Source organism: Lepidochelys kempii, chromosome 14, assembly GCF_965140265.1.
Source record: "Lepidochelys kempii isolate rLepKem1 chromosome 14, rLepKem1.hap2, whole genome shotgun sequence".
Lineage (NCBI taxonomy): Eukaryota > Metazoa > Chordata > Testudines > Cheloniidae > Lepidochelys > Lepidochelys kempii.
This window is the reverse complement of record NC_133269.1, coordinates 22,443,410-22,467,701: the sequence shown is the minus strand read 5'-3', so window position 1 is coordinate 22,467,701 and position 24,292 is coordinate 22,443,410. Positions and strand designations below refer to the sequence as shown.

General features: G+C 60.6%; 1 protein-coding gene across 1 annotated transcript in view; it reads left to right on the top strand.

Annotated features, from left to right (window-relative positions):
• Positions 1 to 22,325, top strand: part of USP43 (ubiquitin specific peptidase 43) — a 186,078-nt gene extending 163,753 nt beyond the window's left edge. Inside the window, exons 9-15 of the mRNA XM_073310194.1 lie at positions 3,913 to 4,016; positions 12,472 to 12,549; positions 13,726 to 13,855; positions 14,456 to 14,804; positions 15,803 to 15,961; positions 18,025 to 18,183; positions 20,589 to 22,325. Of these exons, the coding sequence (XP_073166295.1) occupies positions 3,913 to 4,016; positions 12,472 to 12,549; positions 13,726 to 13,855; positions 14,456 to 14,804; positions 15,803 to 15,961; positions 18,025 to 18,183; positions 20,589 to 21,709 (2,100 nt within the window). The 3' untranslated portion in view covers positions 21,710 to 22,325. The remainder of the gene's footprint in view (positions 1 to 3,912; positions 4,017 to 12,471; positions 12,550 to 13,725; positions 13,856 to 14,455; positions 14,805 to 15,802; positions 15,962 to 18,024; positions 18,184 to 20,588) is intronic.
• Positions 22,326 to 24,292: the final 1,967 nt, after the last annotated feature.

The window sequence follows — 24,292 nt, the reverse complement described above, 5'->3', positions numbered from 1 at the left end:
CAAGGCACGTGATTGTTCCCCTCTATTCGACATTGGTGAGGCCTCATCTGGAGTAATGTGTCCAGTTTTGGACCCCACACTACAAGAAGGATGTGGAAAAATTGGAAAGAGTCCAGCGGAGGGCAACAAAAATGATTAGGGGTCTGGAACACATGACTTATGAGGAGAGGCTGAGGGAACTGGGGATGTTTAGTCTTCAGAAGAGAAGAATGAGGGGGGATTTGATAGCTGCTTTCAGCTACCTGAAAGGGGGTTCCAAAGAGGATGGATCTAGACTGTTCTCAGTGGTAGCAGATGACAGAACAAGGAGTAATGGTCTCAAGTTGCAGTGGGGGAGATTTAGGTTGGATATTAGGAAAAACTTTTTCACTGGGAGGGTGGTGAACCACTGGAATGCGTTACCTAGGGAGGTGGTGGAATCTCCTTCCCTAGAAGTTTTTAAGGTCAGGCTTGACAAAGCCCTGGCTGGGATGATTTAGTCGGAGATCGGTCCTGATTTGATCAGGGGGTTGGACTAGATGACCTCCTGAGGTCCCTTCCAACCCTGATTGTCAGAAATATAAAGGGAAGGGTAAACCCCTTTAAAATTCCTCCTGGCCAGAGGAAAAATCCTCTCACCTGTAAAGGGTTAAGAAGCTAAAGGTAACCTCGCTGGCACCTGACCAAAATGACCAATGAGGAGACAAGATACTTTCAAAAGCTGGGAGGAGGGAGAGAAACAAAGGGTCTGTGTCTGTCTGTATGCTGCTTTTGCGGGGGATAGACCAGGAATGGAGTCTTAGAACTTTAGTAAGTAATCTAGCTAGGTATGTGTTAGATTATGATTTCTTTAAATGGCTGAGAAAAGAACTGTGCTGAATAGAATGACTATTCCTGTTTGTGTGTCTTCTTTGTAACTTAAGGTTTTGCCTAGAGGGATTCTCTATGTTTTGAATCTAATAACCCTGTAAGGTATCTACCATCCTGATTTTACAGAGGGGATTTCTTTACTTCTATTAAAAGTCTTCTTGTAAGAAAACTGAATGCTTTTTCATTGTTCTCAGATCCAAGGGTTTGGGTCTGTGGTCACCTATGCAAATTGGTGAGGATTTTTACCAAACCTTTCCCAGGAAGTGGGGTGCAAGGGTTGGGAGGATTTGGGGGGGAAAGACGTGTCCAAACTACGTTTCCCAGTAAACCCAGTTAGAGTTTGGTGGTGGCAGTGGAGATCCAGGGACAAAGGATAAAATTAATCTGTACCTTGGGGAAGTTTTAACCTAAGCTGGTGAAAGTAAGCTTAGGAGGTTTTCATGCAGGTCCCCACATCTGTACCCTAGAGTTCAGAGTGGGGGAAGAACCTTGACACTGATATTCTATGATTCTATGAAACTGAGGCACCTGGAAACTGTGCCTCATTTTCCTCCTCAGTAAAATGGAGAGCGTGAGCCGTGCCTCCCAGAGGGTTGTGAGAGTGAAATCCTTGCGTGTTTGCGAGTGCTTTGAGATCCTGGCAAGGAAGGTGTGGTTTGATTGCTCCCTCTTTTCACACCCAGGAACGGCTGTGCTGACACAGGGAGCTGGGCTGTGTGGCTGGGGCGCGCGCTGTCTCTCTCTAATGCATGTTTAGAGGAATGTGAGATTACAAGCTGAATATTGTCACCCTAATGGATTCGTTTTGTCCCCACCTCGGCTCTCATTACAGTCCCTGTCAAAAGGATGCGGGGCCAGCTGGCGGCGGGTAATGAAAGCTGGGATGGATTGGCTAATGAAACGCCGAGAGAGCTCGTCCTCATGACAAAACATCATCACCCGGGGAGGGAGATGGCCCCAGATGAATCCGCTCGCGTGACAATGGGGAAACTGTAAGCGGCGCAGGGGGAAGGGCTGCAAAATACACCGCTGAGCCAGGCCTGCCCCAAGACACCACGAGTGGGGGTGCTGTAGAATCCATCTGGGGGCCCATCTGGCTGAGCACGTGGCTTTGGGCACCTACTCCAGCTCCGCTGTTTGTGGGCCCCTGCCGGGTGATGGCTGTCCCAGCTGTATTCCAGTAGCATCCAGAGGTCCCAGCTGAGCCAGGGGCTGTACAGACACACAGCCACAGTCCCTGCCCGGAGGAGCTTCCAGGGGAAACAGATTCAGCCATGCCTGAGATCACAGGACTGGGATCCAAGTCTCCTGAATCCCATCCTAGTGCCTAGCCAACAGTCCCCATTAGCTTATATGCATACTGGGATGGGAGGAGCCACCTTGTGGTTGGCCCATTTTCCAAGTGACTTTAGGACTGATGAGCAATGCCAGGCTGGCCCAAAGCAGCGAGTGAGGTGGGAGAGACTCTGTGTCTCATTGTCCAGTCCCTAGCTTCATCCACTGCGACCTGGGCACTGCCATTGCTTCACCTTCTTACCCCACACCAGCTCAAGTTCACTTCCCTAGTCCAGCCCTGCCCATGGCAAGACTCCCGCTGATTCCAGTGAGCCCAGATTCCAGCTGAGCTGGAGTCACTTGTTAACCTGGCGAGTTTTCCCATGAAGGGGATTTCAGAGCCCGGACTGGGGCTGCAGGGCCAGAGACCGGGGTGAGCGCTGATCGTTCCATCTCTCCTCAGCAGAGGCTCAGGGGTTGTTGTGGGTCGGGAGTGAGGAGCATTGGCAGATCTGTCTTGAGAGTCCTAGGGTGGGAGCAGTTCAGAGTGCTCGGGGTTGTCAGTGAGAGGCATTGGCAGAGCTGTGGCGGGGGGCCCACGGCTCCTGTCGGCGGGAGTGCAGGAGAATTTACAGGGGGGCACAGGAGTGAAATCCAGGAGCAGCTGTCGCTCGGTGTTGAGGTGCGCTGGCCCACGTGGGGAGGGGCCCTGGGCTAACTAGCAGGCGGGGCTGCAGGGCAGCCCGGAGCGATGCTAGCGGAGGGGTGTGAGAAGCTTGCATAGCAGCTGCGTGTATTTACAGCCATTCAGCCCCTGCCCTCCCCACAACAGGAGAGCCGGTGGCGTCCGTGTGTTTGAAATCCTCCAACGATTGTCAGTTGCTTCAGCCAGCTGGATTAGCACAGACGAAGCACACGAATTCCCATGCAGCTGGGCGGTGAGTGCGCGCACTCAGACTTAGCAGGTCACCGAGTTCAATCCCCCAGCTGCACGGGACTTCCAAAATGCGGCACGAGTGAGCCCTGGGGCAGCTGAGGATGAGCAGCCCGGGGACACCAGGCATTTTTTTTCTGGACATTGATTTTCCGTGACGGTGAGGGTACGGGGTGTTTGCCTGTGCCAAGGGCAGGCCCTGGGGGTACAATAATGGCTCCATGTTAATACAGAGAGGCAGCCTGGAGACATCCAATCCCAGCATGCAGTGTGCCTTCTCGATCCATGCAGCGGCTTGCAGGAATCAGGCCATTAACCTGGTGCCTCCTGGCCCTGTTTGATCCTGAGTGAGTCCCTGACTCCCCCAGTGTGCTGTGTCAGCCAGAGACGCCAGGCTACACTTCCTCTGAAATATGGCATAGCAGTTCGCTGGCAAAGATTGTGCTCCTCCCCAGTGGCAGCCGCATTTCTCCTGTGGTCTGGCAAGTGCTTTGAGAGGGAAGGTGCCGTATAAATAAAGGTAGGTTGGAGAGGCTGGCCAAAGAGGGGCCCCATGGCCCCCGAGACCAACCGGGGTTGTCTTGCAGCTGGTTCTCTGGGCAGGGCATCCTTTTGGGGCATCTCTGCTGGGGCTGCTCTTTCATTAGTGGCACCCCATGCATCTCCTCTTCGCTGCCTGCGTGCCACACATCTCACTGCCCTGTCTGGTCCCCTGTCCCCAGGTACCTCCTGTTCCCACTCAGCCCCCTGGCCCTTTGTCAGCCCTGGTGCCTGGTGCCAGGTGCTGGCCCCTTGGGATCAGGGATCCACCTGCCAACCCAGGGATTCTCACCCTCGGGGCTTCTCTTTTGCAGGGCGTGGGAGACCTGTTCCGGGTGCGGGTTGCCGGGGGCTCCGTGGCATGCAGCTACCTCTCCCCTCAGGACAGCAGGCCTCTCTACCACCCCGCTGTTGACAGGTAAGAGACCTCGCCCGCCGGGATGGGGCATAGGAGCGGCTGCCTGAGTGGGGATGGGTCTGGAGCCCTCACTGTCTCCTCCGTGCATGAGCCTGGCTGCTGATTCCTGAGCCAGACATTCTCCCAGCCCCAGCAGTGTCCCCTGGTAACATGAGGAGCAGGGTGCGCTCCTCGGTTACCCCCTGCCATGGGGGAAGCCACGGGCCTACTTTTGTTTCGAGACCCTGGGCTGTGGGGCCAAAGAGGGAGTAGCCAGGGCCAGGCCTAGGGAGCTGAGGGATCATAACCAGGGCCAGGCCTAGGGGGCTGAGGAACACTGGCCTTGGCTAGGCCTAGGTTTCAGAGAAAGTGATACATGCAGAATACCCTTTGCTGCTCCCCAACCAGTGCTGGGCTTTCCCCTCCAGCAGCACCTGCTACCACGTGCCTCCTCACCTGGGGCCTGTGCCGAGCTCCTAGCAGGCATCCGATGAGCACTGTGGAAGTGTCACTAACAGGCACTCCGTCGGGTGGATGACATTTATTTAACAGCTGCGGTTTCTTCTTTCTGAGAGATGTTTCATTTCCCACCGCGTAATGTCACCAGCTGGCCAGGGCATAGGTGAGAGCACTGCCCTCCTCTGGATGCAATCAGAACTGCTCAGCTGTGTGTCATAGGCCCCGGACTGTTAGGTGTTCATAAAGATTCTCCTGTAGCTGGACTGCAGGGTCTGTGCTGCGGGAAGCAGCAGGATCCAGTTTCCATTCCTGCTGCCCCTGTAAAGCCGTGAGTGGCCATGGCGTGCAGCGTGGTGAGGCCCCTGAAGGCCCCTCTGGGCGTGGATTTGTTATGGTATTCATCTGGAAGCATTTCTTGCTGTCTTTGCTTTGTGGCAAAGCAAATACTGCCTTTGGCTCCTTCCGCAGTCAGTGCTCCGCTGTATTTTACAGTCTGACGCCCTGGAGGCTGCTGGCGCTCTCAGTCTGGGCTCAGGACTTAAGTCCCTCACCGTGGCTAGGGCTTGTCCTCAGTGGAAACCCCAGTCCTGCTCCTTGCTGGCCCCACCTGATGGGAGCAGCAGCCGGCCTGGGAGACCCACTGTCAGCCCCTCCAGCAGCAGGGCCCCTTTGCTGGGACACTTGCCCCATGTGTCTGAGGAGATTCATTGTGGCGGCACCAGCCTGCTCCCGTCAGGCCCTTGCCTGCGCTCGCTGCCTGGGAGAGCCAGCCCCATCACCGTGCTGCCTGTCTGTGATGACCCCCCGTGGGGGTCAGCAGTTGCCGTCTGACAGGAGAGTGGCATCGTGGAGAGCTGTGGAAGCAAACTGGGGTCTAAAGGCTGATGTAGCAGCGTGGCAGTGCGCATTAGGAGTTACACACCCGAGCAGGGCTCAGGAGAGTTGTGGCCTTTCCCTGGGTTGGCCACTGTCTTCCCGGGTAACTATGAACTAGTTACTTCAGCTTGCTGCCACAGTTTCCCATTCCAGATGCGGGTTAATAATGCTGCCCCATATTTGTAAAGCACTTTTAGATCTACAGGCAAAAAACGCCATGTAAGTGATCAGCACTATCACTTGTAAGCTGTTCCCATTCTGTGCTCAGGTAGGGCACTGGTCAGTTTCATGCTGTTTCTAGTCAGTTTCCCTTCCCAGTTTCCATGCCCTAGCCTCCTGGGGCTGCTGGGGCTGGATCCCTGGTGCGGCGGGGCCAGGCTCCAAACTCTGCTCCTTGGAACGTTGTTTTAACAATAACATCACGGCCCCCGCCCTGCTCATATCCAGCCTGCTCAGCACCCACCCCTGGGCTTGGACGGCCAGTGGAGCTCAGTTCCCACGTAGGCACCTAAATAAGTGGCCAGGGTTTGGGAGCACTCTGCACACTGCATGTTGAGCTCTTTTGAGGACGTGGCCATAAGTGTCACCAGCGGAGCTGCTGGGTGCTGAACATGCCTGGAAACCTGGCCGGTTGCTTCCCCTGTCCCCTTTAGGTCGCTAATGGTTGGCAGTGTCCCTTTAGCAGGCGGGGAAAAGGCAGCGTGAATTCTGTGACAGCAGGGAGCCCTAGCTCCCAGCACTGGGCAGCTCCCCCACTGCCCCCAGGACATTTTGGGAGCTGGTTTCTCCTATCTGCTTGGCTCTGCACAAAATGTGGGGATGGAGGTAACTGGCCTCAGCTCCTCACCCTGAAATCAGCGCCTGCTGGGAAGTGCCCGCAGAAGGTTGCTGCCTGAAGCAGACACTGAATCAGCTGGCTGGCTGTTATTGATGGTCCCTGCTAAACTGCAGTGGGTTCTTGTCCTCTCTGCAGGCACGAATTAAGCAGGGAGAAATTGCTGCTGTGTCCCGTACCTGCCTCACTCTGCCTATAAATATACTGTGACGGGCATCAGCATCCTGGGGAGGAGAGGTCAGGCAGACGGCTGAAGCGATGCTGCCCCGAGTTTCAGCACCATTCCTCCACTCCAGCACAGCTCTTTATTTCTTCTATGACTTGCTTGTTCCAGGTGAACTTTTATACTTGGCTTGGCAGCTGGGATGGCCAGCCAGGATTTGTGGTCCCAGTGGGGATCCCTCTGCAGCTACTGCAGCACACACAACACGGCACCAGCACTGACAGACAAGCTCTTCGCTGGCTAGCGTAGGGAGGGTGGCAACTATGATCCACTGGGGCACAGGAATTAATGCTGCCACTGGGTCACTTGGTGTCATTGGGCAGTGTACAATGATTCTGTCGCACTCGTGCCTTTGCACCACTGCATTCTCAAGGGATCCTGTTGCACTAGTGTATGTGCACCACTGTATTCAGGAATGTTCCTGTCACACTAGTGCCTTTGCACCACTGTATTCAGGAGTAATCCTGTTGCACTAGTGCCATTGCACTGCTGTATTCTCGAGTGATCCTGTCACACTAGTGCCTTTGCACTGCTGCATTCTCAGTGGACCTTGTCACACTAGTGCCTTTGTACTGCTGCATTCTTGAGTGATCCTGTCGCACTAGTGCCTTTGCACCATTGTATCTTGAGTGATTCTGTCGCACTAGTTCTCTCTCACCAGTGCCCTCATGCAGGGTGTTTGGAGCTCCTCTAGCACCTCCCCCTGCAGCCCACAGAACATTTGGAAATGGGCCCATGGATTATGAATGCCTCCCTCCTCCTGACTCAGGTTCTGTCCCCGATACAGTTCAGCTGGAGTCTCTTCGGAAGAGGGGTGCAGGTTTGGTGCTGGCAGCATGTGCTGGTCGCGTGCAAGATGGCTTGGGGATTGTAATCACAGTCGCTAGCAGCCCGGCAGGGGGTTGCTGTCTGGCTGCAGGGGTGGTGGAGCCGCACTCCAGCCGAACGGGAGAAGGGATCAGAGGGGGACGTGGCGGACGAGTCTTTTGGTGGGAAATCCAAACGAGGCAAATCGCAGTTCTCTGGCTAAGCCCCAGGGAGTGCAGTGCAGCAGTGTAGTGAGGCGCCAAGGGCCCCCTCCTGACCTTGCCCAGTGCACCCGAGCTGGGTCTGGCAATGCACACTGGCCTCCAGCAGCAGGACAAGCAGGCAGGGATGTGTGTATCAATGGAGATCAGGCCCCATGTGCTAGGAGCTGCACACGAAACCTACAGAGAGACGGTCCCTGCCCCACAGTCTAAACCAGCAGGGTAGACCCGGGAAGGACCATTATCCCCATAGTATGGCTGCAGAAAGGGGCTCCAGAGAGCTGACATGACTTGCCCCAGTTGAGACAGAGGCAGGAATTGGATCCTGTTCTCCTGAGGCCTAGCCCAGAGCCTCAGCCACGAGACCTGCCTTCCCCTCTGGACAAGTTGCCTGCTTGCCCCCACTACTCAGGTGGTTTCCTCCTTGGCTCCCTGCAGCCAGTTACAGCCATCCAACCCATGGCTGCTCTTGCCTTGCAGGGCCGCATGCAGCAGCTATCCACCCTAGGCACTGCCGGGACACTGAGGCAAGCGGCTATTTTGCACTTGGGACGAGCCATGCTTCCTTGTCTGGCAGCCCTATCTAGCTCTCCATGTCTAATGTGCCCATCACCATGGCATCTGTGCCTCGTCAGTGTCAGGCCAGGCTTCCCTCTGCGTGCTGTGCCTCAGTGGCCCCACCCAAGGAGACGGGCATTGTGCAGCCTTGTCCCCATGGTGGAACCAGGCTGAGAACGGGCAGGACTCATGTGTGCTAGGGAGAGGCATGCGCTCTCCAGGATGTGGGGAGCAGGGGACTCATGCAGCAGGGCCCTGTCTTGGGGGTGCTCGGGTCTGGGGAGCTGTTCCTAAGGGATTTCAGAGATCAGCCCACCCACGCCCTGTGTCATGCTCAGTGGTAGAGCCAGGGTGTGCAGGCCGGGGCTGATGGGTGGTGGGCTGGAGATCACCCAGCAGCAGCAGCTCCTGTCCCGTGGGGCTGGGGCCTGCTCTGGGCACTATGACACTGCTTGTGGGGTCATGGCACCGCTCAGGTTTGGCCTGGCTCCCGCCATCATGACAGAGGGCGGACGGGCCACATTTGAGTGAGAGTTGTTCTGACCTAGCGCACAGGGTCCCAGCACCACGCACCCCACATGCCGTATCCCAACTCCCGGAGCAGGGAGCCAGGCCCAGCCCGGTGGGACGGGAGCCCCCCTGGCAGCCTCGCTCTCTGGCCCCGGGTGAACATTCACGTCGTGTGCTTCCTGTTGTCAGCTGCGTATTATGCTCAGTAAGGTGCCAAGCGCGGACTAACAGCACCGGGGGCCCTGCCCCCTCCTGGCCCTGCCGCTGGCTCAGGCCCGCTGGAGCGGCTGGCAGGTGTGAGGGGTGTCACTGTCGCTTGCGAGGGCTGGGCGAGCTGAGGGGAGTGGATTTCAGAGGCTCCGCTCCCCTTTTCCGTGTTGAACACCCTGCGTGCAAACTCCATCAGTCTCCTCCAGGTGCGGCCACAGGGCACGTAGGGGACCAGCCCGGCTGCATGGGGCTAGTGCTCGGGCACCTGCTCAGTCTGCTCCTGACAACAGGATGTGGGAGCAAACCTCCGTCGCCCCCAGAGGACCCGCTCGCCCCGCCGGCTCCCACTTGGATGATGGAGCAAGCCGCTTGTCTGGGAGGAGTCTGCCACCTGCTGACCTTTCTGGGGATTATACTGCAGCCTCTAATTCCCTGCCAGGGCTGCACTGTGATTCGGGGGCCGTAAGTGGGATGGCTCCACAGCTCTGCTCCCTGCCTCCTCTCTGCCCCATCACAGCAGCTGGGAGCCTGTCCTGAGGATGGGGCACAGTCCTTTAGCTCGCTGAGCACTGACATAGGCACGGACCAGGGCTCCCCCGCACCCCGTTTGCTCCGGGCATTCTCATCTGCTCAGCGACAGCAGCAGGTCACACAGCCGTGCCGGACCGGGGCCCAGCGGAGAAGACAGGATGGCTGCCTGCTGACCCCGGCTCCCGTGCCCTGCGGAAGTCGTCTCCCCAGTGCATCACTGCCTGCCTGGCCTTCGCGGAGACCCCCCCCCCCCGGCTTCTCCCAGTAGAAGGGATCCGGCTGCATATTTATAAACTACCCCCCTTGCTGATTCGTCCCATCTGAGCCAGAGGGATAATAATAATTATTCATTATTATTGGTACCATGGGTGTGCCTAGGAGCCCCCGTCCCGGATCAGGACTCTGTCACGCCAGGTGCTCCACAAAGGCACCACAAAAAGCCTGTCCCCACCCCAGAGAGCTGACAGTGCAAGGAAGCTGTGCCTCTCGCTGCCCGACAGCTCTGTGGATCTCTCCCGAGAGCCCGTCTCTTCTCCCTCTTCATGTGTCTTTCTCTGGCACTTCGTCTGAACGCATCCATCTTCCGTGACTCTTCTTCACATTAATGTACACTGAAACAGTGCCAGTAACTTACAAACATGGTCCCTGCCTCCAAGCCCTGGCAGTCTGGCAGCAATCCATGGGGAGAGAGGGTTTGGGCATCGGCTGCCCTGGTGGCCAACGCAGGATGGGTGTGGGGATGGATAGATGGATATAGGCAGAAGGGAGGAGGGTTTGATTCAGGCAGGAGCTGGGGACAGCACTGCAGGCAAGGAGAGCAGTGTGAGAGCAGGCACAAAGCCAAGCCAACACACAAAGTGAGGGGAGAGGACAGGGCCCCGTGGTGTGTTGAGGACTCTGTTGGAATTGCATGCTATCACTTTAAGAGCTGGGTGGAGAGGAAGTTCCTGATCCTGCTTGCAGACTAGGGGGCTCTGCAGGGAAATCAGCCATCCAAGTCAGTCTGGGAAGAGCCAGCCTAGAACAAGGTGGGTGAATGGAGCCTCACTGCCGTCGGGAGCAGCCTGCTTTGTCTCTCTCTGGTTTTGGTCACTGGGTGTTATTGGTCTGGATTCTAAGAAATACAGTCGCTTTACAGGGCAACCTTCCAGCAGGGGCATTTGGGGGTTTTATCTAACATCTCTGTGCATGCTGGAAGACCACAGGCAAGGCGTAGGGAGTGGGAGGAGCCCAGGGGCCATGCAAGTGGTGACGTCGGGCTAGGCGATACCCAGCATGCAGTTCCCGTGCAGCACCGTGGTGGTCCTGCAGTGCTATACTGGGTTGTGTGACAGAGCTGTCTGAAGCGATGTGGGGTGGGGGCCAGTGAGAGGGGGACTCGGGAGACCTGGGTTCGAGTCCCAGCTCCGATCTGTTGGGTGACCCTAGCCATAAGCTTGGAAAGATTAGATTGTTATCAGTAAATGTTGGTAACAGTTGCGTTTGCTGGACACACACAAATTGACAAATAAAGGATTGAATTGTACAGATGGGCAGAGAAAGAAAACACTACTGGAGAATGTATTCACGTTCGATCTAGGGAGTTTCCTTTGTATACCTTGACAGGTGATGTGCAAAGTGCCAAGGGGTTTGTACTGACCCCCGAGGTCAGGGTGTTGCTGGGACAGCTCCTTGAAGAGGCAGCACCTTGGAGATGATCATCTGTCTCCGAGCAGGCTGGGGGCCTGGCGTCTATGGCTGGGAACCCGCCCCTCAGCTTCCCAGAGATGGTGCCAGCAGAGCAGATGTCTGGGCGGTTGGCGGTGTGCGGAGTCCCTTTGCTGCGGCAGTCTCCAGTCTGCCATGGGGTGGGGAGAGGGTGACCAGGTGTCTGGTTTTCGACTGGAACACCCGGTCGAAAAAGGACCCTGGCGGCTCAGGTCAGCACCGCCGACTGGGCCGTTAGAAGTCTAGTCAGTGGTGCTAAGGCAGGCTAGTCCCTAACTGTCCTGGCACCGCATTGCGCACCAGCAGGTCCGGCTCCTAGGCGGGGTTGGGCACGGGGCTCTGCACGCTGCCCCCACCCCGAGCACCATCTCTGCACTCCCATTGGTCAGTTCCCGGCCAATGGGAGATGGGGGGGCGGTGCCTGTGGGCGAGAGCGGCGGGTGGAGCCTTCTGGCCCCCCTGTCTAGGGCCCAGACCTGCTGGCTGCTTCTGGTGCACGCGCAGCGCAGTGCCAGGACAGGGAGGCAGCCTGCCTTAGCCCCGCTGTGCCGCTAACCAGGAGCTCGAGCCCAGCCCCAGCCCTGACCCCTCCTAACCCAGAGCCCCCGCCTGCACCCCAAACCCCTCATCCCTGGCCCCAGCCCAGAGCCCACACCCCCCCTGAACCCCAACCCCCTGCACCAGCCCAGAGCCCCCTCCCATACCCTGAACCCCTCATCCTCAGCCCCAGCCGAGAGCCCTCACCCCCTTCTGCAGTCCAACCCCCTGCCTCAACCCACAGCCCCCTTCTGCACTACGAATCCCTCAGCCTCACCTCCCCAGCCTGGAGCCCCCTCCTGCACCCCAAACTCCTCATCCGCAGCCCCACCCCAGAGCCCGCATCCCCAACCAGAGCCCTCACCCCCTCCCGCTCCTGCAGCCCAACCCCCTGCCCCAGCCCACAGAAAGTGAGTGACGGTGGGGGAGAGTGAGCCACTGAGGGAGGGGGAATGTAGTGAGCGGAGACGGGGGCTTGGGAGCAGGCTGGGCTCGGATCTTCGGTTTTGTGTGACTAGAAAGTTGGCAACCCTAGGTGGGGATGGGACTTCGGGGAAGTCACAGGTTGCTGCTAACAAGCCATGGCGCTGGTCAGGGCAAGGGGGCTGCCTGGGAAGGGAAGGGCGGCTCTGTGCCCTGCTCCGTGCCCTACGGAGCTGCCTGCAGGTTCTCACATGATGGCTGCAGGGCCTGGGGGAGGAACAGAGAACCTGCTGCCAGACAGCACCTGTAGCTGCCTGAGGCCTGCCGGCCTGGGCCGCTTTCCTGCCTCATGCCCCACCAGCGTGGGGAAGACGGTGGGTGAGGGGTGGTGCCCGGTCTTGCCCTCCGGCACCCAAGGGGCTCTGGGAAGTCTCTGCTCTCTCGTGAAGGATCAGCCCTTACTAGCAGGGTCAATACGGCAACCCTCAGGCTTCTCTTTGGGCCTGGGCTGGCAGCTGCGACCTGTACTGTGCCCCGGGGCAAGGCCCCTCCCGCTAACCCCTGGCCTTGTCCCGGCAGAGCGCTGCAGTTCGGCGGCCCGGGCGGCCCCCACCATGTGAAGCTGGCGGTGGAGTGGGACCTGAACACCAAAGAACGGTGAGTCCTCAGGGCCGCGGAGAGTAGCCGGGGCACAGCCTGGGACCCAGAGGCAGCGTGTCTGTCTCGGTGCCGCGGGCTGGGGTCAGAGACTCAGGGTCAACACAGCTGGAAGAAAACCTCTAGGTCCCCCTTACGTTTCTCATCAATGTTTGGCCCGTAGCCACCTGGTGGCCTCAGGCCGAGGACCTGGTCTCTGTATTTCACCCAACAGAATCAGAACCAACTCATTGGGCTCTTCGGTGTCTTATTCATTAATGGTCCAAGCCTTGACGGCCTTAGAATACCCCCCACGGAAGGAAAGAGTAAAGTCTGAGTGGGACTGTCCCCATCGTCCTGCTGGGAATTCTCCCCGAGTGAGGACATCAGGATCTGGCCTGCTAAGAATCACTTGCCTGTGTCTCCCCCATCAGACAGCAGGCTTAGCGGAGAGTGGTTTGCACAGGACAGTGAGGGTCCATGCACTCTGCGTTTAACAACAGCAGAGCACCTTCAATGGAGCAATGCTGGATTTGCACTGAAGAGCGTGGAATAGCTGGCTCTAGGAACTGGGATGGCACTTCATCCTGATAGACGGCTGAGTGCCCAACAGCGCCCATGACACCAGTGGGGCTGCCGGTGCTCAGCATGTGTGACGATCCAGCCACTTGGTTAGGTGCCGAAATACAGAGTTGGAGCCAAGGTTTTCAAGCACGGGGAGTGATTTTGGGGGGCCCAACGTGAGACCCCTCAAAGGGGGCTGAGTTTCAGGGTGGCATCTAGGTAGTATCTAATAATCCGGCCCCTTTAAGGCATCTCAGGTTGGGGCCCACAAATCACTGGCACTTGTGAATATCTTGGCCTGGGTGCCTGACTTCAAGCCCCGATACTGGACAGCATTGGCCACTAGGGAGAGAACTGCTTTGCCTTTACTAGAAGCCCACCTCTGTCAGACAACCAACATGCCAATCCCTTAACTGGTCACTTAGAATGGATCTTACTATAACTCAACCTGTGGAACTCACTGCCTCAGGATAGGGAGGCAAATACCACAGGCTGGCTTGGGAAAGAGCAGGACAGTTGCTGTCTGCTGTCATGCTGAGTCAAGGTGATTGGAGACCCTGCCCATGGATGGTACTGCCCAGATGCCATCATGTGAGTACTGCCTCTCTCCAACCTCCTCTCCTGCCTTTGCAGCCTGTTTGGCAGCATCCAGGAGGAGGTGGTGCAGGACACCGAGAGCGTCCGGCTGCAGCAGCAGGCCCATCAGCAGCAGCACAGCTGCACCCTGGATGAGTGCTTCCAGCTCTACACCAAGGAGGAGCAGGTACATGCCATGGGGGGCAGGGTCTGGTCCTGTACCCTGGGCCTTTGTGCTGGGGCATCTGGGGCAATGGAGCTGGCGGGGTAGGGACGGGTGCTGGGCTGACAGCAGAGTACCCCAGGGCACCGCCCTGGATGTTCTCAGTGCGTGGCACATGGGGCCCACTGATTGGCTTTAGCCCTGACCTGCCCAGCCCTGCCTCGGTGCTTTGGCCCCACGCCTGGCTCCTAGCTCGCCCTGACTCCAGGGGGCCAAGCCAAGGGGCCAGGGGGAGGGGGGGAGTGACAGACAGGCAGAACCCACATGGCAGGCGTCCAGCTGCCCAGCTGGGGCTGACAGGAGAACAGGAACAAAGGGAAGGGAGAGCCCGACGCCCTGCGAGGGGAACCCCAGCTTTCCTCTCTGAGCCCAAGCCAGGGCAGGCAGGCACTGGGGACTGTGCTTCCCCCCTGCCCAGATCACTGGACAAATCCTGCTGGAGGGATGGCGCAGCCGCACCAGGTGCCCAGTGTCCTCCCCCTGGGCACAGGGGCATGGCCAGGCCAGTCGCTGGGGCCACACTAACCCTAGCCTTGCCTGGGGCATGGTGTCTTGTGTCCCCAGCTGGCCCCCGACGACGCCTGGAGGTGCCCCCACTGCCAGGTTCTGCAGCAGGGCATGGTGAAGCTGAGCCTGTGGACGCTACCCGACATCCTCATCATCCACCTGAAGAGGTTCCACCAGGTGGGCGAGCGCCGGACCAAGCTCTCCACCCTCGTCCGCTTCCCCCTCCGTGGCCTCAACATGGCCCCCCACGTGGCCAAGAGGAGCCAGGCCGGGACGCAGGCTCTGGGCCCGTGGGCAACATGGAAGCAGCTGCCACACCTCCACGAGAGCTCCCAGCTCGACTGCCTCTATGACCTGTACGCCGTCTGCAACCACCACGGCAGCATGCAGGGCGGGCACTACACCGGTGAGTGCACCAGGGCGCCGTGCAGGGCGGGCACGTCGCTGGTGAGTGCACCAGGGCGCCGTGCAGGGCGGGCACTACACCGGTGAGTGCACCAGGGCACCGTGCAGGGTGGGCACGTCACCGGTGAGTGCACCAGGGCGCCGTGCAGGGTGGGCACGTCGCTGGTGAGTGCACCAGGGCGCCGTGCAGGGCGGGCACTACACCGGTGAGTGCACCAGGGCGCCGTGCAGGGTGGGCACGTCGCTGGTGAGTGCACCAGGGCGCCGTGCGGGACGGACACCACACCGGTGAGTGCACCAGGGCACCGTGCAGGGCGGGCACTACACCGGTGAGTGTACCAGGGCGCCGTGCAGGGCAGGGACTATATGGGTGAGTGCACCAGGGCGTCGTGTGGGACGGACACCACGCGGGTGAGTGCACCAGGGCGCCGTGCAGGGCAGGGACTATATGGGTGAGTGCACCAGGGCACCGTGCGGGACGGACACTACACGGGTGAGTGCACCAGGGCGCCGTGCAGGGCAGGGACTATATGGGTGAGTGCACCAGGGCGTCGTGCGGGACGGACACCACGCCGGTGAGTTGGTACTAACCCCGAGTCGGAACTAACCAATGCCACAGTCTGGTGCTAGGGGGCGCTGTGCAGCTGGAGGCACGTGGTTTGAGCTGGGGAAGGACACTGGAAGTCCAGACTGGCTGCAGTGATTGAACTTCTGGGGCGACACTACCTGTGGAGGGCCTTGGAGCAGCGGGGCTGGCCCAGCCCTCGCTGGCGAATTGCCTTCTGCCTGCCTGCCTGCCTCTCGCTGTGGTTTCAGTCCCCGGGCCGGGCAGGTGGGCAGACTCCAGCCAGACGGGCCCCGCTGGTGATGCAGGCTGATGGGATTCCACCCCGGCGGGGCTGGACTGAACCCCAAGCCCGGCGCCCCCGGGGCCCCATCTCCGCCCCTCGTGGGGTTCATGGGCTCCCTTCCTCAGCACAGCTGTGCTCTCTGCCCCAGCCTACTGCAGGAACGCCCTGGACGGCCGCTGGTACAGCTATGACGACAGCACCGTGGAGCCGGTCCTGGAGGATGAGGTCAGCACCCGGGGCGCCTACATCCTCTTCTACCAGCGAATGAACGTCATCCCCAGCTGGTCGGCCAGCAACTCCATGAAAGGTGGGCCTGCGCCCCTGCCTTCCTCGCTCATCCACAGGGAAGTGCTGCTGAGGGGAACCCAGGCCTGGCTTGTGGGCTCCCAGAGCCACTCAGGGCCGGCTCCAGGCAAAAGACAGACCCCTGGGTTAGGGCAGGCGCCCCGACTCCCTGGGAGGAACGTCCTCAGCAGAGTTGTTGAGGACCGAAGGGGCTGCTTTGGTGCGAGTGCTGGGGGGCAGAGCCTGGCTCGTCGCTAGCCCATCCGCCCCCGGGAAGGGTGCCTGCCCTGCCGGCCGGGGGCGACTGTGCGCGAGGAGCCGTCTGCGATGGCTTTCCTCGAGCTAGCATAGGTAACAAGAGCGGCAGAGACCCGGGACCGTGCCCGCTGGTCATGAACCGCTGGCCACGTGGTGCACTGCCGTTGTCACCGAGGTGAAAGCTGGTGTGGCTATGGCTACACATGCCGCATCAAACCCTCCTGCTCCGTGTAGACGTCCCCGGGGGCGGGGCGGGGCGGGGCGTGTGGAAATGGCACCAGCAGGCCAACCCACCCCCCGCATTCGGCCTAGGTGTCTGGGACAAGTACGGTGCTGAGTCTCATCCATAGACTGCCCCGTCAGAGGGGTCCCTGGGGCCCGTCCCCACTGGGCTCCGCGGGGCCAGCACCGTGACGCCGTCCTGGCTTTAACACGATTAGCCGGCAGCTGAATTCTGCTGAGCCGCTCCGGTGTGGAGTAGCCAGGAGAGGGAAAGCACAACTCAGCCGGGCGGTTCGCTGAATGCTCTGGCTCTTTCGCACGCCCACGCTCCATCGCAAAGCACAAGGGCACACACATTGGCACAATCACAAAGCACGTGCGCTCACATCTGCACCCACACACAAAATCACCCCCACGCACACACCCCCACACAGTGACAAAGCACAATCACACCCCCACCCACCTCTGGGCCTGCAAAGGTGCAGAGTACACACACTGACATGGCCACATGGATGCTCACACACACAACCATAAAGCGCACACACATTCTCTCTCTCTCTCACACACCCCCCCCCACACACACCCCCTCCTGAGAGACGTGCGCTGTGGTTTGACAGAGGCTGTATTTGCTCTGGGATCCTTGCCAATTACTAGTCTATTGTGGCATGTTAATTGCGCTCTCCTATTTGTGCTGCCACCCTGTGGCTGCTGCTTGTAACTGCACCCCATGGCACATACCCATTTTATGTATTATTACCAGCAGTCACTGAGCTTAGGTGCTTTGGTTTTGGGGTGCCCGAGAGGAGACTCCGAGGCACTGAGAATCCACAGCTCCATGGGCCTCATTCAGAGCTGCAGGGGAAATGACGCCCTCCGTGCCTCAGGCTGGGCTTCCAACTCTCCAGCCCATTTTGGAGACATCGGCTGGGATGAGAGCTAGCTCCTGGCTGCCTGCCTCCCGGAAGTGGGTATGGCCACCGGCGCCAAGGAACGAGGCCGGAACGGACAGGCTGGCTGCCCACAAGAGCCTGGTGGGACTCGCTGCTTGGAGCATGGGTCAGGGCCATGCTGCCCAGGCCCTGGTCAGGGTCCCACTGACCTCTGGGGCAGGGATGGGACCAACTCCCCCTGACTCTGGCTGGGCCAGCACAGTTATACAATGGCTATTGTGTGCCCTCTGCTGCAACTTGCTCCAAAATGCAACTAAACAGCCACGTGGACACCGGGCTACCTAACCTGTGGCCTGGGCCTGTCCGGTGGCACCTCTCCATGCAGATCTCTCCTTCCCCAGCATCATCATTCCCCCGCCAGATGGCTCCCTGGGGATCCCTGCATGAGGGGTGCATAGCGGGGGGGAGGGCCCACTCTGCACCTCCAGAGGGGACCAGGGAGGAAAGTTCTTGCAGCTGTTCACTAGCCAGGGAGGCCCCGGGGAGCTGTAGGCTATAGCTGTGGACAGCTCCATCCCAGTGATTGCTCATTGCCACGGCAGGGGGACAGGGGCTGGAGCTGGCTGCTTTGCGTGTTTTGGTGCCACCCCCAGTGCCCCATTGGGTCTGTGCCCTGGTAACACAGCTCCCGCGGCTGTCTGGGTTCCCCCTGCAGGCTCTACCAGCTCCTCTATGTCAGATCACTGGCTTGCGCGGCTCAGCGGGAGCAGCAAGAGGGAGAGCCTGGTGTCCCGGAGCTCCACGGCCTGCCCCTCCCTCCTGAAGGCCCCCGACTCGCCCGTCTTCCTCGACACCGCAACCAGCCAAGAGAAAGGTCTGTGGTATTACTGTGCCTGACTCCGGAGCAACGAATCCCGGGTGGGGCAGCCAGTGCTCTGCCCTGCCAGTGGAGGCCCCCCTCCCCTCCCGCAGGGCTCCATCACAGAGCAGGATTCAGCCCCGAGGGCTTCGCAGCATGGGAGTCGGGCAGAGTCTGGGCCATGCCAGCGGGAGCCAGGGCAATCGGCTTGCTGGCACTGGGGAAGGGCCTGAGGGGAAGGGGGCACCGTGCAGAGTGCTGGGCGGGCGGGTGTCAGGCCGTGTCTGGACACTACAAGGTATTTTGAGCCCTGGGGTCAGTTTGTTTCCCTCCAGAGGCTCTTTCCCCAGTAACCCCCTGCACGGCCTCGCTGGGTCAGCTAGTCTCGGCTTGGCCTCACAGCCCGAGAGGGTCTCCTGGAGGGGAGCCCAGCCCAGCGGCTGGGGAAGCGCGGCCCATTCACTGGGGCGGCACAGAAGACGGGACAGTCGTGGAAGGAGCGGGCCAGCAGGACAGCAAGGCTGGCTGTATGGGGCGGGGTAAGGGAATGGGCCAGAGCAGTGGGGGAGAGGAAGCACCCTGCAGGTGGCAAGATGGGTCACAAGCAGGTTCACAGGGAGCTGGGTGGGGGCCAGGCGAACTTTCTGCTTTGGGCATTTCAGTGCCACCAGCCCCCAGGAATCCTGGATCAGGCTCCAAAACACCCCAAGTGTGGGTTAAAAGGCAGGGGTAGGGACCCAGGCCAAGCTGGCGGGCTCCATTTATTCACCCGAGGAGGGGGATCAGGAGCCTTGAGGGGCCTCATTTTCTAGCTTCCCCCACCCCCAAATTCCGGAAGCTACGAGTCTCCCCTCATCCCCGAGGCTTGGCCGCACTTGGCAACCAACGTGAGCCAGGAATCTCGGAGCCAGCACGCTCCTGGCGCACCCGGGGTTAACTTCTGCCGCGCAGTCCCGCACCCAACCCACACGGCCCCTTGCAGGACTAGCTCCACTGCAAGCTGAAAACAGCCCCCCCGCGGCCTGCCCCAAGGGCGGATGCCAGGGCTCTAGCCCTGCCCATTAGGGGCTGTGCTCCTCCACATGGCGGGACGGGTCCATCCAGCTGAACGTCCCTGCGGTGCACCACCTGCTGGTCGAATGCACCAGTTACAGCTGGCCAAAGTGCCCTGGCCCGCGTCCCCTACGCTGCCCAATGTGCTGGTGGATTTCAGTGGCGCATGGGGCCAGCAGAGGCAGTATTCGGGATTGGCCATTCAGCTGGTTCTTGGGCCCTGGCCCTCATCGTTAGTATGTCCCCGGCCCCAGGGCGCTAGGTGCTGGACATTCAGTGAGAGACAGGCCCCCGCCCAAATGGAAGGGACTAGACGGACAAAGTCCGGAGGAGAAAGAGAAGCAGGACGTGACTTACCCAAGGTCACACCAGGAGAAGAACTAGGGTTGCCAGGTGTCTGGTTTTTGACCGTCAAAAAGGGACCCTGGCGGCTCCAGTCAGCACCGCTGACCTGGCTGTTAAAAGTCTGGTTGGTGGCACAGCTGGGACCCGGGGCTAAGGCAGGCTCCCTGCCTGCCCTGGCTCCGTGTGGCTCCCAAAAGTAGCCATCAGGACCCAGTGGCCGCTAGGCACCTGGGCAGCCAGGGAGGCTCCCTGCTCTGAGAGCCGGCTCCGCAGCTCCCATTAGCCGGGAACCACAACCAACGGGGGCTGCAGGGGTGGCGCCTGCGGGTGCGAGGGCAGCATGCAGAGCCTTCCTGGCCGCCCATGCGCCTAGGGGCTGCAGGTACCTGGCAGCCGCTTCCTGAGAGCAGCAGTAAGTGCCTCGGGACCCTGCATCTCCTCCCGCACCCAACCCCCTACCCCAGCCTGGAGTCCCGTCCCACATCCAAACTCCCTCCTGGAGCCCGCACCCTGCCCCCCACAACATCCCAACCCCTTCCCCCGCTCTGAGCCCCCTCCTGCACCCCAAGCCCTCATCCACAGCCCCACCTCAGAGCCCCCACCCCCCAGCCGGAGCCCACACACCCCCCATCCCACACCCCAACCGTCTGCCCCAGCCTGGTGAAAGTGAGTGAGGGTGGAGGAGAGTGACAGAGGGAGCGGGGGATGAAGCGAGCGGGGGCAGGGCCTCAGAGAAGGGGCAGGGGCTCAGGGAAGGGGTGGGACGGGGTGTTTAGTTTTGTGCGATTAAAAAGTTGCAACTCTGACTAGAACCCAGCTCACCTGATTCACTGGCCAAAGTCCCTAGCTACTAGCCCACACTGCTGGCCAAATCCTGCCCTTGGCCACTCCTGGGCAACTCCAGCGGCACTGGTGGGAGCTGCGCCCAGCCCGAGCTGGCCCTGGATGCCCCTTGTGGGGCAGCACGCGGCTCTGCTCTGCTCTTGGGGACTCCCACCAACCTGCCTGTGTTTCTCTTGCAGGAGGCTTTGAGTCGAGGCCCCTGGTGCGCGGCATTCAGGGGCGCAGCGTCAGCATGAAAGTGTCCCCCACCAAGCCCAAGCTGGGGGCCACCAAGCCAGTGCCCCTCCGCTGGTCCTTTGCAGCCAGAGACAGGCCACAGGCTGCGTCTGGGGAGCTAGTGGAGTACCTGGAGTCTGGGCGCAGGCCCCGGTACACCAACGAGTCCATCGTCCCCCTCATGACAGGGGGCAGCGAGAACACCCCAGTGCCGGCGAGGCCTCTGCTGAACCCAGCTGCGACTGGGAAGGACCAAGGGACTGGCGGGGCCGGAAGGGCGAGTGGGAATTCCCAAGGTGCTGTGGGGGGTGCTGCAGAGAGCCACGGCAAAGCACCCCCGGCCACCGAGATGGCCGGGACCCTGAAGAGGAGCAGCAAACCAAAGGAGGAGGCGGGCCAGCCACAGAGAACATCCAAGAAGCTAGAACTTCCCGTCAACTCAGGGGGACCCCGGAGCGCTGAGGAGCCAAAGAGCAACGGGAGCAAAGGGAGCTCCAATGGGGCGGCCCGCGCAGGCACCCTGCCCCACCCACACCGCTCGCTGAGGGCCAGAGGGGCTCTGGGCAGGGATGAGGACCATGACCAAAGAACCCCCGCCAAGGCTGGGGAGCATGGCAGGGACAGGGACCCTGAGGCCGAGAGGCAGCCGGAAGGGAAGTTCACCATCTTCAGGGCTGGCTTCCTGAAGAAGGAGCCCAAGCGGCCTGGCGAGTCGGAGCTGCCCCACGCCTCGGAGCCGGCCATGGGCTCCTCCCGGACATCACTCTCCAACGGCACCCTGAGCGTCATCAGCGAGGGCAGGGTCAACGGCATGCTGGGCCGGCGGGGCAAGGAGGGCCAGGCCAACGGCAGGATCAGCCGGTCCGAGGTGGACATCAAGCGCTCGCAGAGCTCCGCCAGCATCCACAGCAAGGCCGACTGGGTGCTGCGCAGGTCGGCCTCCCTCTACAAGAACGGCGGCGGCAGCCACCAGCACAGCCACAGCGTGCCGCTGGAGAAGGCGGCCTATGGCACTTTGCAGAGGGCCAAGTACCACACGGCCTCCCTGGGCAGGAAGAAACCAGTGCCTGAATCCAGCTTCTAACCCGGATCTGCCGGGCACTGGAGAATGAGCGCGGCTGCTACTATGAGCCAGGGCAGCCAGGGTCGGAGGAAGGAAATGGACAATCCCAGCGGGAGGCTGCAAGGGGCTGTGATGTCCACTGAGGCCGCGTTGGTTTGATCTCTGGGCTCCCGAGTCCCACTGGGGCTGGGTCCTGTTCTCCTGCCCTAGGATTGCTAAGGGAGCTGTCTCCTGCCGCGCCCCAGAATGCCTGGTCTCCCTCAAGTGTGTAGGGAAGGGGGCTCCTTGCACAAGCCATGCCTTAATAGGACGGCGCCCAGTGCAGGGCTGCTGAGAGCGGGGGCGGGGGACGAGCAGCAGGGAGAGCAGAGGAAGAGTATTTATTCTATACGCAGAGAAAGTTTTAATCACGCAGCGTCAACGACGCTTTTTGTTTTGTAAAAGGCGACTATTTTTCGTACCAAGGACGGGATGGTGCTGGGGATGGTGCTGGGGATGAGGAAGGGGATCATTTATGCACCAAGGTCTATGCAATAATAAAGTCTTCTACTGAGCTTTTGTATGTGGGGGCCTGGCTGGCCGCACACGCTGGGGTTTTGCAGAGCTTTCTATTAAAGCCGTGTCAAACGAGCACCAAGCTGGGGACTTTGGGCTGTGGCTCCTGTGGGGAGACAGCCCCGCGGGGTGGGGGGGGTGGGGGCCCTGGAGGGGGGGGGCGAATGTCTGTCTGCTTCTTGGGCTGACGCTGCCCGGGTCAGGGAGTTCCTGCACTCCGGAGATTGTCGAGTAAACCCTCAAAGCCTGACTCTCCACTGCCCCGTACGCCCTGCGCCCCTTGTCACTGACCCTCCCCCCAGCGCCTGTGCTCTGTGTGTCACTGAAATGCCCCTAGCACCCTGTACCCCTTGTCACTGACCCCCCCCCAGCACCCTGCATCCCCTGTCATTGGCCCCCCCCAGAGCCGTGCCCCTTGTCACTGACCCGCCCTGCGCCCCAGACCCTGTGTGTCACTGTCTGTTGGCCCCCACATGCCGTGTGACTGGCCCAAGGCTCACTGAGCCCAGTGCTCAGGGCGTGTGGACGATCCCGTTGGTGACACCCTGTGGGCACTGGGCTGAATGACAGCCCAAGGGGCAGGGCCATGGAGACACACTCACAGGGTCTTGCACCCTGGCTGGCACTTGCCCGAGCACAGGGTGGCTAGCCCAGCAGCTGGCTGGATAAGGGCCTGAGGATGAGTCACGTTATGGAGCCAGGGCCCGCTGGGGTCTGTATCTGAGGTGCTGCCAAAGGCGGGGCAGGGAGAGCTCAAGGCCAGGCAGGCAGCACTGCCCCAGGCATAGCCTCGTTCAGTTTGGGGGCTCTGGGGGGAGCAAGGGCAGCAGACTGGCCGTCATAGGCCCACAGGGACGGGCACAGGTGCTTTGCTGGAGTGACACTTTGTGCCCCAAGCTGAATGCCAGGCCCTGGCAAGGCCTCTGGAGTCACCTGCTCTGCTCTCCAGCTGGCCTCAGCTTCGCCCGTCAGCCCACAGGGTGCAGCTGGAGCCCCCCCCCCCAGTCCTGTCCCCAGGGTCTCACTGCACTGGCAGGGCCCAGTACTGAGCGTCCGGCCCTGCATCTGTCTCCGGGAAAGGCCTGAGAAGAGGGAGGACAAACAGTCCTGCTCCCCACTCCTGGGCTGAGCGCTCCTCAAAGCCAGGCTGCCCCAGCTCTATGGGGACCAGCGGCAGGGGGGCAGGGGGCTGACTAAGGGGCTAGCTGGGCATCCAGACAGAGGGTGACCCTGGCTCAGCAGCTCAGGACTGCCCTTGCATGGGTCAGGGAGCGATGGGGTTTAGAAGGTGGGGATGGATGGGGGGGATCAGGGAGAGATGGGGGTAGGCAGGGGATGGCTTGGGGGGCTCTGGGAGTGATTGAGGTGAGGGCAGGCAGGGGATGGATGGGGGGGCTCAGGGAGCGATGGGGGTTTGGGGGCTGGAGGGCAGGAAGGGGATGGATGGAGGGGCTCAGGGAGTGATGGGGGTTGGACGGGGGGCAGGAAGGGGATGGATTGGGAGGCTCAGGGAGCGATGGGGGATGAATAGGGTAGGCAGGGGGTGGCTTGGGGTGCTCAGGGAGTGAGGGGTTGGGGACAGGCAGGTGATAGATGGGGGTCTCAGGGAGCTTTGGGGGTGGGAGCAAGCAGGGGATGGAAGGGGGCTCAAGGAGCAATGGGGTTTGGAAGGTGGGGGAAGGCCGGGATGGATGTGGGGGCTCAGGGAGTGATGGGGGGTTGGATGGGGGGCAGGCAGGGGATGAATGGGGGCTTAAGGAGCAATGGGGTTTGGAAGGTGGGGGCAGGCAGGGGATGGATGGAGGGGCTCAGGGAGCGATGGGGGTTAGAGGGGGGCAGGCAGGGGATGGAGAGGGGCTCGGGGGGGGTGGAGGCAGGCAGGGGATGGATGGGGGGGCTCAGGGAGCGATGCGGGTTTGGGGGATGGAGGGCAGGCAGAGGATGGATGGAGGGGCTCAGGGAGCGATGGGGGTTGGACGGAGGGCAGGCAGGGGATGGAGGGGGGTTGGACGGGGGCAGTCAGGACGTGGCGGGGGCTCAGGGAGTGAG